The sequence below is a fragment of the Rhinatrema bivittatum genome, chromosome 13 (assembly GCF_901001135.1).
Source record: "Rhinatrema bivittatum chromosome 13, aRhiBiv1.1, whole genome shotgun sequence".
In the NCBI taxonomy this organism is placed as follows: domain Eukaryota; kingdom Metazoa; phylum Chordata; class Amphibia; order Gymnophiona; family Rhinatrematidae; genus Rhinatrema; species Rhinatrema bivittatum.
The window spans coordinates 54,281,721-54,297,086 of NC_042627.1; the positions used below are offsets into that span (position 1 = coordinate 54,281,721).

Below are 15,366 nucleotides of genomic sequence, written 5' to 3' on the forward strand. Positions count from 1 at the left end.
CCTGTTCACTTTATATAATCATACACAAGTTTTAAAAAATGCAAGCCTGGCTTATAAAGAAAACCAACTAGCCATTATTCAGCGTAGTAAAATATGTATTCTTACCCAAATAAGAAACACCTTCTTCTGGTGTAATTGTTCCATATTTAACCATCGTCTTCACAAAATCAATCAAGGTTTTCATTATTGTTATCAGCGTTTCTTTTTCTTTTTCATCTTTCTCTGTGTCAAAGAACATGTGAATGTTTATAAAACACTTTTTTTACTTTATCATTGCTTTTTCCTTTTAAATGCTGGGTGAATTCCCATTTTGAAGAGATACTTATTTTGGATGGAGTGAGATTGCATGTTTTATAAAATGGTTTTGTATGAAAAATGAGATAGGCTTTGTCAGAAAAAAGCAAACAACCGGAAAATGCTTAGTAAATGAGGCTATATATTTGCTGAAAGGAATAATCTGAAAAATCTGAAGAAAAAAAAAATTCACCCAGAAAATGCACCAAAAATGAAAAAACCCTAACCAAACAAAAAAATAGTTGCCCATCCCTAACCACTAGGCCATTCCTCTACTCCCTTTTATAAACTTGTATTAGCATTTTTCCCATAGAAACAGGCCAGGAGAAAAGCCTTAGTAAATCAGGCCCATTGTTTGCTAGTTGCTAAAACAAATGATCAGAATAATTTTCAGAATGAATCGAATTTTGGCTTGGTGGTAACGATCTGAACCAAAACTAGACTCATTTGTCATATTTTTACTGTTCGGATCATCCAAATGCACATCCCTATTGTTGATTAGAACATCAGGCTGAGAACCAGGGAAGCCAGAGTTCAAACTCCCTTTCTCCACCTGACACTTCTTATAAGCAAGTCACATCACTCTCTATTGCATCCGCTGCAAACATAGATAATAAGTTCTCTTGGTCAGGGACCTACAACTGTACCTGGATTTGTAACTCAGCTTGAATTTAGAAAGGTGAGTAACAAATCTAGAATTCATATCCTAAACCAACCGAATCCTAAACAATGATATAAAGGATGTGACAGGACACTGAACAGCATCAACTCTTGCAGGCAAAGCAGCATAACATGGCCAATTCCTTTCTTTGTTTTCCCTACAGGAACGATCTTTCTTTAATTGTATACAAAGCTTATATTTTCTGTTGCTTTTGTCCTTTCTCTCTCCCTCTTCCCATTTATACAGTCAAATACAATGCAGATTTAATGGCACTGGCCAACACTAACCTTGTAAAGACCAATTTTTCATGCCAGTCAGTTGCCCTTAATAACACTACTACTCCTTTCCCACATACAATTTTTCAGTTAGTAAATATATTTCCTAAAATCAGAAGCATAAGAAGTATATAATGTTTTGTCAAACTTAAATATTCTAAAAGAGAAACCTAGATCTAAAAATAATGAGGTCAATATTGAGAGATGGTTTGTCCGGCTAAGTTAAGGAGTTAGCCAGACAAACTGTGGTATTTCAAAATTCTGTCATTCTGACCAGATCTGATTTATCCAGATAAGCTTTTAGCTGGATAAAAGTTACCTGGATAAAATCAGAGGTGTTTCAGGGCAGGCCAAACTTATCTGGATAACTTATCCCATATTCAGAGTTATCTGGGTAAGTTATCTAGGAAATTCTGGTCATGCTGTGAGGCAGTCCTAAAGTTATCTGGACAAACTTATCTGGATAACTTTGATTTAACCAGCTATATTCAGTGGCACAGCTGAGCTACTGAATATCAATTTTATGCTATCCGGATAAATGTATCCAGATAATTTACTCAGACTACCTGCAGCTGAAGACTGACTTCAATACTTCTATTTCTTGTTAATAAATCCCAAAATGAACCCAGCATTTTACATGACCTATTACAGTGTGAGGTTCTTTCAAAAGGTGTTTTTTGCTCAGCGCTCTGAGCTGTCTGTCTTCCTATGAAGTGCAGTAGGAATTAATATGGTAAGAAGATATTTCAGTACCTGAATAAACAGTTATATGAAATCCAATACAAATGTCAAGAGTACAAGTTAAAGTTCAACCCAATTTTAGCAAATACATATGTTTTTGATTGTTTTCTTGCAAAGTCTGCAGCTTAGCAAAGCAGAATGCACTGTGATAAACTGTACCCAAAAGAAGACATTTTGTCAGCTGATCACTATAATGTACTCATTGTAGCGATACCTTGTTTTGTTTTGTTTTTATAATCCAGTACATCTAACCTGAGTAGTGTTTACATATGTAAGTCTTACACAAACACAGAATTCCTGAAATGTGCTATCTTGCCTGAAATGAAACTCCAGGGGCTGCAGGGAAGGATGTAGGGAAGACAGAGAGCAGCATCTTAGCTGTAACTCGTTCAGGTGGAGCATAGGGCATTAGCACATAAATTCTCAAGTAGAATTTATCAACAGCAAAAGTGCTTCTGCACTTTAAAGCCCATGTGCCTGCATTGTATTTGACTATTTGGTTGTTAATGCAGCTAAAATCACACATTGTAAATTGGTGGCATACAGTATGTGCACTAGTGGCATACCTACAATATAAATATTATTTGGAAAAGCCATTGTACATATATAGTTTTCAAATATGCGTATATGCGTGTGTGTTATAAAATAGGCTGACCGTGTTCATATGTGTGTTCAATTTTAAGTAGGCACACACCAATGCTTGCAAATGCTGTTTCTACCATGTAAGTGGGAGGATTCTAATAGATGTGCGCTGACATCATTGCCCGCTTTCCCAGTTCATTCCCAGTTCACCCAGTTAAGGGATAAGACTTCCTACCCCCCCCCCCCCCCAGATAAATAGCCCTCCTTTCCCCTGGTTAGCCCTGACCCTTAAAACTTCACTGATCTGTTTATATTTTTTTGTTTTATGAATTACACACCATCCATAGCAGTAGTAAATTTATGTGGCAGGGGAGACTGGTGCATGCTTGTGCATGTAAATATTTACACGCTAATTTCAATGTGAAATCCAGGAATGCCCGTGCCCCGCCCAGACCATGCCACTTTTTTGGGAAAAAATGTGCGTGAAGCGGCATATACGCACATATCAGGGCGGCTTTTAAAATCCACTCGGCACACGCCAGCCCAAAGTATTTGCGCATCCACTAATTTCGGCATGTGCTGGGCTTGTAAAATCCATTTTTATGTGTCTCTCTATAGCACTATGTCCTTCTGGTATGTGCTATACAAATCGTGGTAATAATATTAATAATAATAATGATATTGTAAGTATTTAAGGATTTCTTTTGCAGCAGCTGAAGATCCCAGTGTGCACTGCAAATGTGAATGAGGAAGGAGGAATAAACGAGGGACTCTTTATTATTGTATTTTTGAGTTTCTTCTGTATCATGGTTGACTTGATAGGATTAGCATTGGGAGAATAAAAAAGGACCTGTTTGCCAGTTCTGTGTTACAATAGCAATAAATTAGTATGGTTGCCCTGTTGCTTTAAAATGAAATGTAAACACTATTTCTTTTTTCCTTTTGTGTCATTTCCCAACTGCCATGACACAAAATATTAATGAAATTTTGTTTCTTATCATGATATCATTTTAGAATGTATTAAACCACTTTAGTGCATTCTATTCATATAGGGCCGGATTTTAAAAGGGTTACGCGCATAAGTTATGGGCGTAACCTTTTTAAAAGCCCCCTGCGCGCGCCGAGCCTATTTTGCATAGGCTCGGCAGCGCGCGCAAGCCCCGGGACGCACGTAAGCCCTGGGGCTTCGCAAGGGGGGCGTGTCGGGGGCGTGCCGGGTGGACGGCGTGAATTTTGGGTGGGAGGTGTGTCGGGGCGTGATGCCGGCCCGGGGGCGTGGTCGAAGCCTCTGGACCAGCCCCCGGGTCGGGTGATGGCGTGCCAGCAGCCTGCTGGCGCACGCAGAGTTACCACTGCTTCGGGCAGGCATGACTCTGCCGACAACAGTAGGGGGGGTTTAGATACGGCCGGGGGGATGGGTTACGTAGGGGAAGGGAGGGGAAGGTGCGGGGGGGGGGGGGGGGTGGAGAGAAAGTTCCCTCCGAGGCCGCTCCGATTTTGGAGAGGCCTTGGAGGGAACGGGCAGTGCGCGTAGGGCTCAGCACACGCAAGGTGCACAAATGTGCACCCCCTTGCGCGTGCCGACCCCGGATTTTATAAGATTCGCACGGCTACGCGCATATCTTATAAAATCCGGCGTACTTTTGTTCGCATCTGCGGGCGGATTTTAAATGCCCTGCTCTCGTAAATCCGCCCGGATTTACGCGAGCAGGGCCCTCTTGCGCCGGTGCGCCTATTTTGCATAGGCCGCTGGCGCATGCAGAGCCCCGGGACGCGCGTAAGTCCCTGGGTTTTTTTTAAGGGGGCGTGTCGGGGGCGTGTCGGGGCGGGGCCGAATGATGCGGCTTTTTGGGGGCGGGATGCGGCATTTCGGGGGCATGGTGCCGGACCGGGGGCGTGGTCGAGGCCTCCGGACCAGCCCCCGGGTTGGATGACGGCGCGCCAGCAGTCCACTGGCGCGCGTAGATTTACGTCTGTTTCTAGCAGGCGTAAATCGAGGGACAAAGGTAAGGGGGGGGTTTAGATAGGGCCGGGGGGGGTGGGTTAGGTAGGGGAAGGGAGGGGAAGGTGAGGGGAGGGTGAAAGAAAGTTCCCTCCGAGGCCGCTCCGATTTCGGAGCGGCCTCGGAGGGAACGGAGGCAGGCTGCGCGGCTCAGGGCATGCAGGTTGCCCAAAATCGGCAGCCTTGCGCGCGCCGATCCAGGATTTTATAACGCGTATCTTATAAAATCCAGCGTACTTTTGTTTGCGCCTGCTGCGCGAAGAAAAGTACGCGCGCGCATAAGTTTATAAAATCTACCCCAAAAGTCACAAAGTAGATGTATTATTAAATAATAGCATGCACCAAAAGCAAAGGGCTAGATTTTTAAAACTCTGCATGTGCGTCCATGTGAGTGCGGTTACCGGCGCGCACACATGGATGCGGCTATTTTATAACATGCGTGTGTCAGCGCGCACATGTTAAAAAATATGGGTCCTGTGCGCACATGCACGTCAGATTTTAATATCCGCATGTGCATGTGTGAGCAGGAGGCCTGTTCCACGCGCGGTGGGGATGATTTTTAAGTTACGCACAGCGGCGCGATCAGGCCTTTGCCCAGTTCCCTCCCAGTCCACTCCAATTAAGGTGTGGACTGGGAGGGAACTTTCCTTTACCCCTGTTTACCCTTCCTCCCTTTTCCCCTTCTCCTCCCTGACCCCTAAACTAACCCTAATTTGTGTATTTTCTCTTTGCTTTTTTAACTTACCTGCTCCTTTGGGGCACAAGTAAGTTATGTGCGCTGGCCAGCTGCCGGCTCGAGCTTCCCCGGGACAGGGCCTAATGGCTGCTATCCCAGCTGGTCCCCTCCCTGCCCAGACCACGCCCCTTGACCCTCCCCTTTCAATTAGCCAGGCTCTTCAGCGTGTACCAGGGGTTATGTGCATGACCAGGCCCTTTCTAAAATGGGCTCGGCACTTTCAAGGCCCGGCCATGTGCACAAGACCCGGTTTTAACACATACCAGGCTTTTAAAATTAGGGCTAAAATGAACAAACAAAGAAGATAAACATGACATAAATACAAAACAACATAATGGCACAAAGATTTGTTTCCATACACACCCCTACAACTTAGTAAAATAACTGACAGGAACAAGGTTAGCAGTGGAATGGCAATTCCTGTTTTTTCTTCTTTTCTACTGCAACCTCTCCAGAAGGATTGATCCCCTGACAGGCAAAGGCCTGGAGGAGAAGACTACCACATGACGAAAACTTTCAAAACTACTTGTGAGTGTAGAAGGATATTCCCTGCATAGAGTTCTCCCCACCCCGGCACATCTCTGTTCCAATGTGCTCTAACATCTCAGGCACCTCACCCAGACCTTTTCCATGGTAGGACACAGTTTTGCTGCCCAGCCATAGGGCTGCGCTATTTATCACTGGTTTAGAAATTGAAATAGTAACAGATTTATAAAACATTCACTTCAGAAATTGCATAAGTTACCTGACTTTAGATTTTTCAGGAGTCTGTAAAAATTTGGAAAGTATTGCAGGTCTTCAAAGTCCCCTACAGATGACCATTCATTTCTTCTTTCCAAGTCATTTGATGAACTCCAAGCTTTATCCCCAATATTATCAATGTCTACAGTAATTAAATCATCCTGATCATCATTATTTGAACTCTGCATAGAAAGCAATGTAAAATATGTTAATTCAGATTCATTTATGTGCAAATTTATAGTGCAATTTACGTAATACACTTCTTTCAATGTATCACAGCATTTCTTGGCACTGGAATTTAGTTTTCCATAGACAGAAATAGGTCTGTTCTTTAGAATGATTTTTGTAAAGCATTAATGAATATTTTTGCCTATATCTATTCTCTGTCTCTCTATTAATATTTATATATACTGCACTCAAGATTTATGATCCTACAAAGAGACCAATGTACTAAAAGGAGAAGAATTTTGCAAAGACCGCTTGCATGCTAAGAAGGGAAACAACGATAGTGTGTGCTGTTTGCCCTGGTAGCCTGCAAAATTTAGCTGTTTGTAAATTTTGCACATAATTTACTCTTTCAAACTTTTATGATAATTCACAGTTAATGAGTCACTGTGATGTAAAATTATGTAAAGTATCTCATTAACTATGATTGCATAGTAAAGCTACATACGAAAATAACTTCGCAAATGCAATTTCACAAAAACTTCATGGAAAAGCCATGCATGCTGTTTTTCATTTGCATAGCAACCCAGGTAGAAAACTAATACACACTATTTATTAAAGTTTGGAAATTTTGGTACATTGGCCTCAGAAAGATTTTAGCATTTCATTTCTGGCAAAGAATCTTATTAAAGTGTACTAAGGGTTCTCTCTCATTCAGTGCTTAGTGCAGAAGGCCCTTAATAGAGATAACTTTTCATTCCAGAATTTATAAGCCTTCAGACTGATGCAATTATTCCCAAAGACAAAGAGCAAGTGGCTTGCATGCCCTGTTCTGGCCTGCAGAAGTGATTCCTTGAGAAGAGAAGTACCATTTTCTCCTTTTTTTCTTCTTCTGTGTCACTCTCTGTTCTAGCTGGTCGATAATCAGCAATTTCAGATTCTTCATCACGATATTTAGCTTCATTAGTAATTAGCTGCTGTAAAGCCTCTGCCACTTCATCTTCTAATATAGATGCTTGGCCTTCTGTGATCTGTAAATATGCAAATTACTCACTAAATATAATGTGCTGATCAAAAGCAATGAGATAATTTATGTAGCAGATCTGCCTCATACTACCCCACCGATGTGCCACAATATTATTATGAAGCAATCACATCTAAAGTAAGAACATAGTTAATTTTACAATGTGCATACTATTGCATACCATCAGCTTCCATCTTGTTGATAATTACACTTGGACTGACCAATAATACTCACTACAATGAAAGTTTGGTGGCATCGATAATCAGGCATTGAGAATTGGACTAAAATCCAATGACTATCACATACTAATGACCTTTAGTGACAATTAGGTCTGGATTTAAACAACTGAAGTAAAGGTGGAAGTTTTATATCCAATTAACCAGTCTGTCCACATCCAGCTGTTGTAATTTTTGTTAGAAAATGCTAGCAATTGATCATTATTGCCTATGTCAGATAATCTGATAACAATTAGATATGCTTGCTTAAAACACACTGTCAATATTCAGCAGCTCCCTTCAAATATTTTTCAGATCTTGTTGCTTTTTGCCCTAATCACTTTTACCTTGCTGTGCCCTTTGGGCCTTCCAGGCCTCTCCTTTTCTTGCCCCTCGGGGCCTTCCTATATTGCTGCCTTCGGCCCTGTTGGTTCTATGTTCTGTCTTGTCTTTTTCTTGTCCTGTCGTGTTTAGTCTTACCTGTACCCTGTTCCTGTCTCAGTTCCTGCCTTACGTGCACTTTGGTCCAGTCCAAGCCTTGCACCAACCTTACCAACATGACCAAGCCTTGCTTTAGCTGTACCAGGCTGTCCAGGCCTCGCTCCAGCTTTTCCAGACTGCCCAAGCCTTGCTCAAGCCTCGCCTTGCCACCCCGGGCCACTCTGGGAGTGATGTTCCCTATGCTCCACCCAAACTTAGAGCTGCCCAGGAATGTATTATGGGGATGGGTTATTGACGATGAAGGAATTGGAAAGGAGGAAAAAGAAACCCTCTCAAAAAAAAAAATAATGTAATTGTTGACAACAACTTACTAGACCAAGATTTAGAAGCTTTGAAACAATCTTGTCAAATACTCCTCTGTCATTTTCTTCATAAATTCTAGAGGCAATCTTCTGGACAATATCGTCAGCTGTTAATGGAGTGCCATCTAATTGGTGAAGACCATCAAGATCATCTGCAAGAATTACAGATTTACTAAACACTGTGTGGCACTTTTGATTTTTCTCTATCATATATACCAAGATGGAATATTTCCCACAGTTTTTATACACTGCTTACTTCTACACAATAGGAATTTTGTGTAACCTTGAATGCAAATTATTCATCATTTTTAAAATGTCAGAAAATGACAAAACATCTTTTCAACCTGTTTTATTTTTTCTTTACAAAATTTTCTCTTTATTTTTCACTAATTAACTCTTATGTAATCTCTGTAACTTAATCTTCCACACCTTCTTGTGGTGTTCCCCTCTCCATGCTATGTCTATTTTATCTCCCCATTTGTACCCTTTTTCCTCCTTTGTACTCTCTTCCCTCTGATCATCCTTTTCCTCAGGCTTGTCAAACTTGTTTGCCCCAGAAATGTTTGGCCAAGTGATGATCTTAATTATATGCATAACAAGAATTCATTTATTTTATGTTTTTTTACAGAATGAGGATGAATTTACATATTTCTTGGTTAACCTAATACTGTGACTGATATCCTGCATTTGGGAGCCATTGCTTCCTATTCCTGGAATAACCACTAAGAGGATATTTTTTTAAACTGTCCCCTATGCTGCAAAGTCAATTACCCCTGAATTTACACCAATTTTCAAAGCAAACTTAGGGGGTCATTTTCAATAGCTTTCGCACGTGAAAAGGGACCTTTTATGGTGCAGTTATTCGGTGCAAAAGCCGGCAGCCAGCGCACAGCAGTGGTGCGATGGCTGCCGGCTTTCGCAGGCCCGCCCCCCCGCTTCGCCCCCCGGTACTACGCGATTCACTATTCTCTGCGAGAATAGTGAATCCAGGCCTAACTTTGTTCACTCTGAAAATTATCCTAAGAAAGCTATTCACACATATTTACACTTGCTAATTTGTGCAGTTAGTTTTTTCAGGGAAAAGCAAACTTCCTCCATTCTTTAAAAAATTCAAAAGTATGACTGTAACTTTTAAACAGTTGCACGGGCGTACATGAATGCATGTATGCCGGCCCGCACGAATGGGCACGGTCATTTTATAACATATGGGCGTATATGTGCACACGACATAAAATCGGCTGTATGCGCGTACATGTGCACATAATTTTATATAGATGCACGAATGTGTGCACAAATGCTGGCTCTATCACATAAGTAGAAGAAAATTTTTAAAAATGCGCACCGATGCAATAACTCTTTTACCCAGTTTACTCCCAGTTCACCCAGTTAATGGATCGGATTTCCTAACCCCCCCCCCCCTGTTATTTAGCCTCCCTTTTACCCTACTAACCCTGACCTTTAAAACCCCGCAGACTCGCCTAGTTGTTTTTTATTTTAATGCTTACACGCCATCTATAGCAGAAGTAAAGTTACACGGTAGGGGTCACTGGTGCGTGTTTGTGCACGTAAATATCTACAATGCACATTTCAAGGTAACTTCCCGGAATGCCCATGCCCTGCCCATGCTCCACCCAAACTATGCCCACTCCCTGCCCCTTTTTTTGATTTGTGCGCAAACCGGGAGATAAGTGTGTACTAGCGTTTCCTAAAATCCAAGTGGCATGCGGCGACCCAAGATACTCATGTATCTCCCAGCTTTGGTGCGTGTAGGATTTTTAAAATTCACCTCCATGTGTGTAAATGCAAATTCTTCTTGAATCCCACCCTACGGAATTCCTCAGCTCACTGCAGGTAAACTTACTGCATATAGGCCCTACACTTGCAATTTTCAGATAAAGCATTATTTTACCTACAGAAATGGCTTTTAAAATTACATGTCTACTTTATACTATATAGGGACATTCTGGTGCCTCCGACATTTTATCCATGCTTCACACTCTGTTTTTTCTACATCATTTTATCCGTAGAAACATAGAAATGTAAAGGCAGAAAAAGAGTGTACAGCCTATGTAGTCTGTCCATCTGCTCAGCTAATTTAGCTCTGCAGTGCCCATCATTTCTGATCTCACACAACTCTATACAGCAATGGTTCTAGTCCTAACAGGTTTTGTGCTTTACACAGTATGACAGAAAACATCTTGAAAATATGGTCCCAGATACAGCATTAAAAAATGCTTAAAAAGACAAAACAACAGATTCAAGAAAGGAATACAAAGAAGCACTATGGAGTTATCATTCATGAACTCAGTAAGTAAAAACCCCTGATATTTTCCATCCTAATGATAAAAAATAAATATTTGTCATGGGAACAATAATAATAATAATAAAATAAAGAGACAATTTGCCAGCTGGCAATTAATGTACATGAAGCATTAACTATTGTTTACAAAGATAAATAGACAATTTTAGCTCTTTAAAATTGTTTTGATGCCATCAAATGGTCAGTGCATTTTAAAATAGGGCTACTGAAACATCTGTAATTTGAATATTGTATTTGAAGTTTGTAATAATCATACTGGCTACCCTATCCATTTTTGGCATTCAGTGTAGTGGGCTATACACATTTCCAATGCCAGCATTTCTTTATGTGACTTGCCAGTGTGTGCTGGAGTTTTCAATCAAATGGATAATAGGCCACAGGTCCTTCCATTTATAAACCTGTCAGTTAACTAGGAACTGTCTCACATGGAATACAGCCTTTGAATTGAAGAATGTGCCTGGATTTTTAAACTAGTAGAAATATGAGGAAAAATACCTGCAAATTTATAATGCACTCCACTTTTTGTAGAGTCATAGTCATCCACTGGTTTGTGGCTCTTTGTTGAGTCTCCATTGTCAAAAGAATTTTGTTGATGGTTGAGAGAGCTTCTTATTGATTCATCTTTCACTCCATTTCTCTCTTTATCTACTGCTAACATCAGTAGGTTTAAGTCATCAGCAAATGAATCATTACTTAAATCAGTCTTGCCTTCTGGAAGATAGTAATAGAAGAAAAATACTTATTTTATGAATGAATCATATTCCAGATAGCAAAATTTGTGTTCTGTAAAAATGGTTTTACCTGCAGTGTCTGTTTTTCTCACTGTGTCTGCCTCAGCAATCTTATTTGTGAAACAGAATAGAAAACAAAAAATTATCACATTTTATAATGCATGTTAAAAAAAGCAAATATTATAATAAATTTCATTGTACATAAGATATTTTATTATAATACTTATGCTGTCTAAAAAATTAGACTTTACAAAAAAGATATGTTTGATCCTTGTTTGCTGTCTGTAAGCATTATAATAATGTACATGTACAGGTGCATATAGTAAACTTGCTCACATCTCATATATAATGTACGTATATTAATTGCTCTATACTGAGCATTATATTGATCACTGTAACTTTCATTAGTAGATTTGTAATATTTAATTATAGGTTGTGTAGTACTGTAACTATTGGAACAATTCTTGTATGACTACCAATTTACCCTCTATTGTAGGGGTGCACATTTCTGATCCTTGAGGACCACCAACTGCTTGAGTTTTCAGGGTAACCCTAATAAATACACATGAGATATATTTGCATACAGTTAAGGCAGTGGGCATTCAAATCTATCTCATGCATATTAATTAAGGATATTCTGAAATGCTGACTGCTGGTGGCTCTTGAGGACCAGAATTGCCCACCCTGCTCTATTGAGTGAAATTCAGAAGTATGCCAAAATAATACATGGGAAATCCACATGGAACAGAACTGAATATGCCTCCAGCCTACCAAAACATTTGTATGGCAGCATAAGAGAAAATACCTCCAGGAATCTAATTATCAATCATGATCAGAAATTTTGCTGAATTGAAATCTATGCCAAGGGTACTCAAACCAGTCCTTGGGCCCCCTCTTCCCCAGCCAGTCAGATTTTCAGAATATCGCTAATGAATATGTATGAGATTTATTTGCCTGCACTACCTTCTATGTATGCAAATATTTCTTGTAATATGGCTTTCATGGTCAATTGTTTTGATCAGCAATGTTTTATAGACAATGAATAATATGACAGGGGTAGCCATCTCTGGTCTTCAAGAGCCACACAAGCTTGGTTTTCAGCATATGCACAAAAAATATACATGAGATAGATTTGTATACAATGGAGGCAGGGCATGCAAATCTATCTCATGCATATTCATTGTGGATATTCTGAAAATTTTACCTGTTTATGGCTTTCAAGAACCAGAGTTGGCTATTCCTGTCATCCATTGTCTATAAAGTATTGCTGATTAAAAACAATTGTTGATCATGAAAGCCATATTATGAGACATATTTTATTTTTCACTGGATCTGCAAAGGTAAATGAGATATAGTGACTTTCTGAAGGTCTCACAGAGAGTCAGTGGCAGAGGGGAGTTTTGAATTCTTGTCTTAGAACAGTGTTTCATAGGGATATGCATGAGAAAGATTTGCATACACTGGATCTGCAATGTATGCAAATCTATCTCATGCATATTCATTGTGGCTATCCTGAAAACCCAACTGATTAGGTGTGCTTCCAGGAGAGGTTTAGGAAACACTGTCTTAGAACATCTCAGCAATTGTAAGTCGGTGCACTAGCCACTTACTACTACTTCCAATGCAAAATGACACCAAGAATATCTTGCTCAATGTTCATACCTATTATTCTAATCTATATTAAAATGAACTAGCGTCCTAATTTAATACCTGAAAATAGGAATGCTTGGTTTCTGAAAATGAATATTCTTAAAACTGTTTTTACTGTCTACAACATATATCATTTTATTTCACTTACCTGTTCCTCCAAAGGTCTTTCTACACTTAATTCTCTGTTGTGTATAGCTTTATCTAGAATAAATATGCATATGAACATTAATTTTATGCAAATATTTTTAAAAATAGGGAAAACAACTTTTGATAAATGAAATTGTAAAATAACTTTTATCAAGAAAATATGTTTTTTTAATAGTACTATGAGACTGTTCTTTATATGGAAAGATCTTTAAACATTTATTTTGTTAACGTTTTAAAAAATGAGCTATTGCTTGACTAAAATAGCTGTAGCATAATCGGCTTGGACAACTCAAGAGATTAAATCCAAGGTACTTAACACCGCGGAGAGGCATAAGAAACTTTTGATCAGAAATAATTGTGTTATTGTATTACAGTACATTGGAAATCCTACTGCTTTCCTGTTTTGTACAGTATCTAAGACTAAAAAAAAAGTCTCATTAGAAAAACTCCATCGCGTCACCGCTAAGGCTGTTGTGAACAAACAGAAATCCATGATGAATCAAACTCCTCGTTGTTGCAGTGACCGGGATGAGAAACAATTTCGACGCTCCCCTCCCCCCCCCCCCCCTTGTAATTTTCTTCAGGTGTTTTTGAATAACGAATGTCCCTTTCTACTCCCTTCGTCCACTCCTTAGTTTTACGTTTGTAAAATATGATTTTAACAGCTTTAATTCGCCTCTCTTTGAATAGATTTTGGAGAAAGCCCGTGTCTTATTATGCAGAGTCTTTATCCAAGGTGCTGGACTTACCCGTATTGCCGTCAGGTTTCGGAAACGCTTGCACTTGGCATAGCGCCAGCGCCAGCGCCTGGATGAGAACGGGCAGCCGGGGACCCATTCCCGGAGAGAGGTCCTGCCCTTCTGCAGCGCACCGACTCGGCTGGGAGAACCCTGCTGCTCTGCGCTGGAGCCAAGGACTCGCTCGCTGCCCGCGCCCAGCCCAGCGGTGGAAAAGGAGCAGGGCTTTTGGCTTGAGCTCCCTGGAGAAAATGTGGAGCTGTCCGGCGCCCGTGGTGCTGAACTCCAGGAAGCAGCTGCAGCAATTGCTGGAGGGCAGGCTGGAGGCGAGTGAGGGGGCAGCAGGTGCCGCACGGAGCCCTGTCCTTATTTATTGTTCTTCGCCAGCAAGCGGGGACGCGCGAGTCCCCGATGACAGCTCCGGGAAAGACGAGAGGGCTCAAGGCACATGCTGACGTCACCGGGAAGAGAAAAGCGACTGGAGCTGTTTCCGACATGAAATGTAAATTGGTCCCTGATAGGTCAAGCTAGTAAAAGCGCCTCACGGAGTACGGAAGGTTCCCTTCTGATTGGCTGGTTGCCTTTGTCTTCTCTGTTTGCTTAGTTTGGGTGGACCATGCAGAAGAAGGGCGGATGATGGTGGTGTTACATCTCTGACTCGGTTGGGGACTATTTCTAAGCAGGACATTGTTATCCTGAAGGACGCATAATTTTATGTGTTTTAAAAAATTAGAAATGCTAGTTTAAAATTAGGATTCTATTTATTCTACTATTTTGGGGTGGGGTTTTTTTTTCACTTTTTCTTGACCTGGCTGCCATTTTCTCTTGAGTTGATTCTGGAAGAAATTCTCCTTCTAACTTCATCCTATCTTTATTGTCCATTCCTGTCCCACACTTTGTATTTGCAAACATGGGAACTCTTCCTTTATGAGGAAGACTCCTCAGTTGTCATGTAAAAATGTTCAGTTTGTCACTTTTTTCTCCTTACATTTGAATGGAAGATAAAGATATCACTTTCTTCTTCCTCCAAATCTCCCTCTTATAAGGTTTCAAATATGTCAGATATGGGATTGGGATAACAAGGAATTATAGAATAGAATATGTCCACACCTGCCCAACAGCTCCTTTCCCCTTGAGCAAGCTGGGAAGTCTACTCTGGTCCAGTGATTGCATCTACTCTATTGACAATGATTGCCTCTTGGCCTGTCTTAGAATATAAAGGCAATAAAGACTACAAGATCTATCTTTTTCTCTGCTTGATCTATGGCTTTACTGCCAGTTTCCCACCCCTAAGGATCCTCTGTGCTTGGGTCATTTCTTGAATTATCTTACTGTTTTCGCTCCACCACTGCCTCCACCATGCTTTCTGTGAAGAAATGCTTTTCTTCCAGCCTCATTTTCTCCAGAAACTGCCTCTTGCAAACTATTTATTCCTTTGAAGTATTTGGATGGCTCTATCTCCCCACTCTTTCCTTCTCTCCTTCATCACATAAATGTTTAGATTCTTAAATTTCATCTCATAAGATTTATGGTGCAGATGCT

At 40.5% G+C, this 15,366-nt stretch overlaps 1 protein-coding gene across 1 annotated transcript in view; it reads right to left on the reverse strand.

The window, feature by feature from the left end:
• Positions 1-14,248, reverse strand: part of SCG3 (secretogranin III) — a 38,770-nt gene extending 24,522 nt beyond the window's left edge. Inside the window, exons 1-8 of the mRNA XM_029575511.1 lie at positions 13,837-14,248; positions 13,089-13,141; positions 11,361-11,400; positions 11,055-11,270; positions 8,249-8,391; positions 7,067-7,228; positions 6,037-6,214; positions 106-222 (exon numbers count right to left, since the gene is read on the reverse strand). Of these exons, the coding sequence (XP_029431371.1) occupies positions 106-222; positions 6,037-6,214; positions 7,067-7,228; positions 8,249-8,391; positions 11,055-11,270; positions 11,361-11,400; positions 13,089-13,141; positions 13,837-13,924 (997 nt within the window). The 5' untranslated portion in view covers positions 13,925-14,248. The remainder of the gene's footprint in view (positions 1-105; positions 223-6,036; positions 6,215-7,066; positions 7,229-8,248; positions 8,392-11,054; positions 11,271-11,360; positions 11,401-13,088; positions 13,142-13,836) is intronic.
• Positions 14,249-15,366: the final 1,118 nt, after the last annotated feature.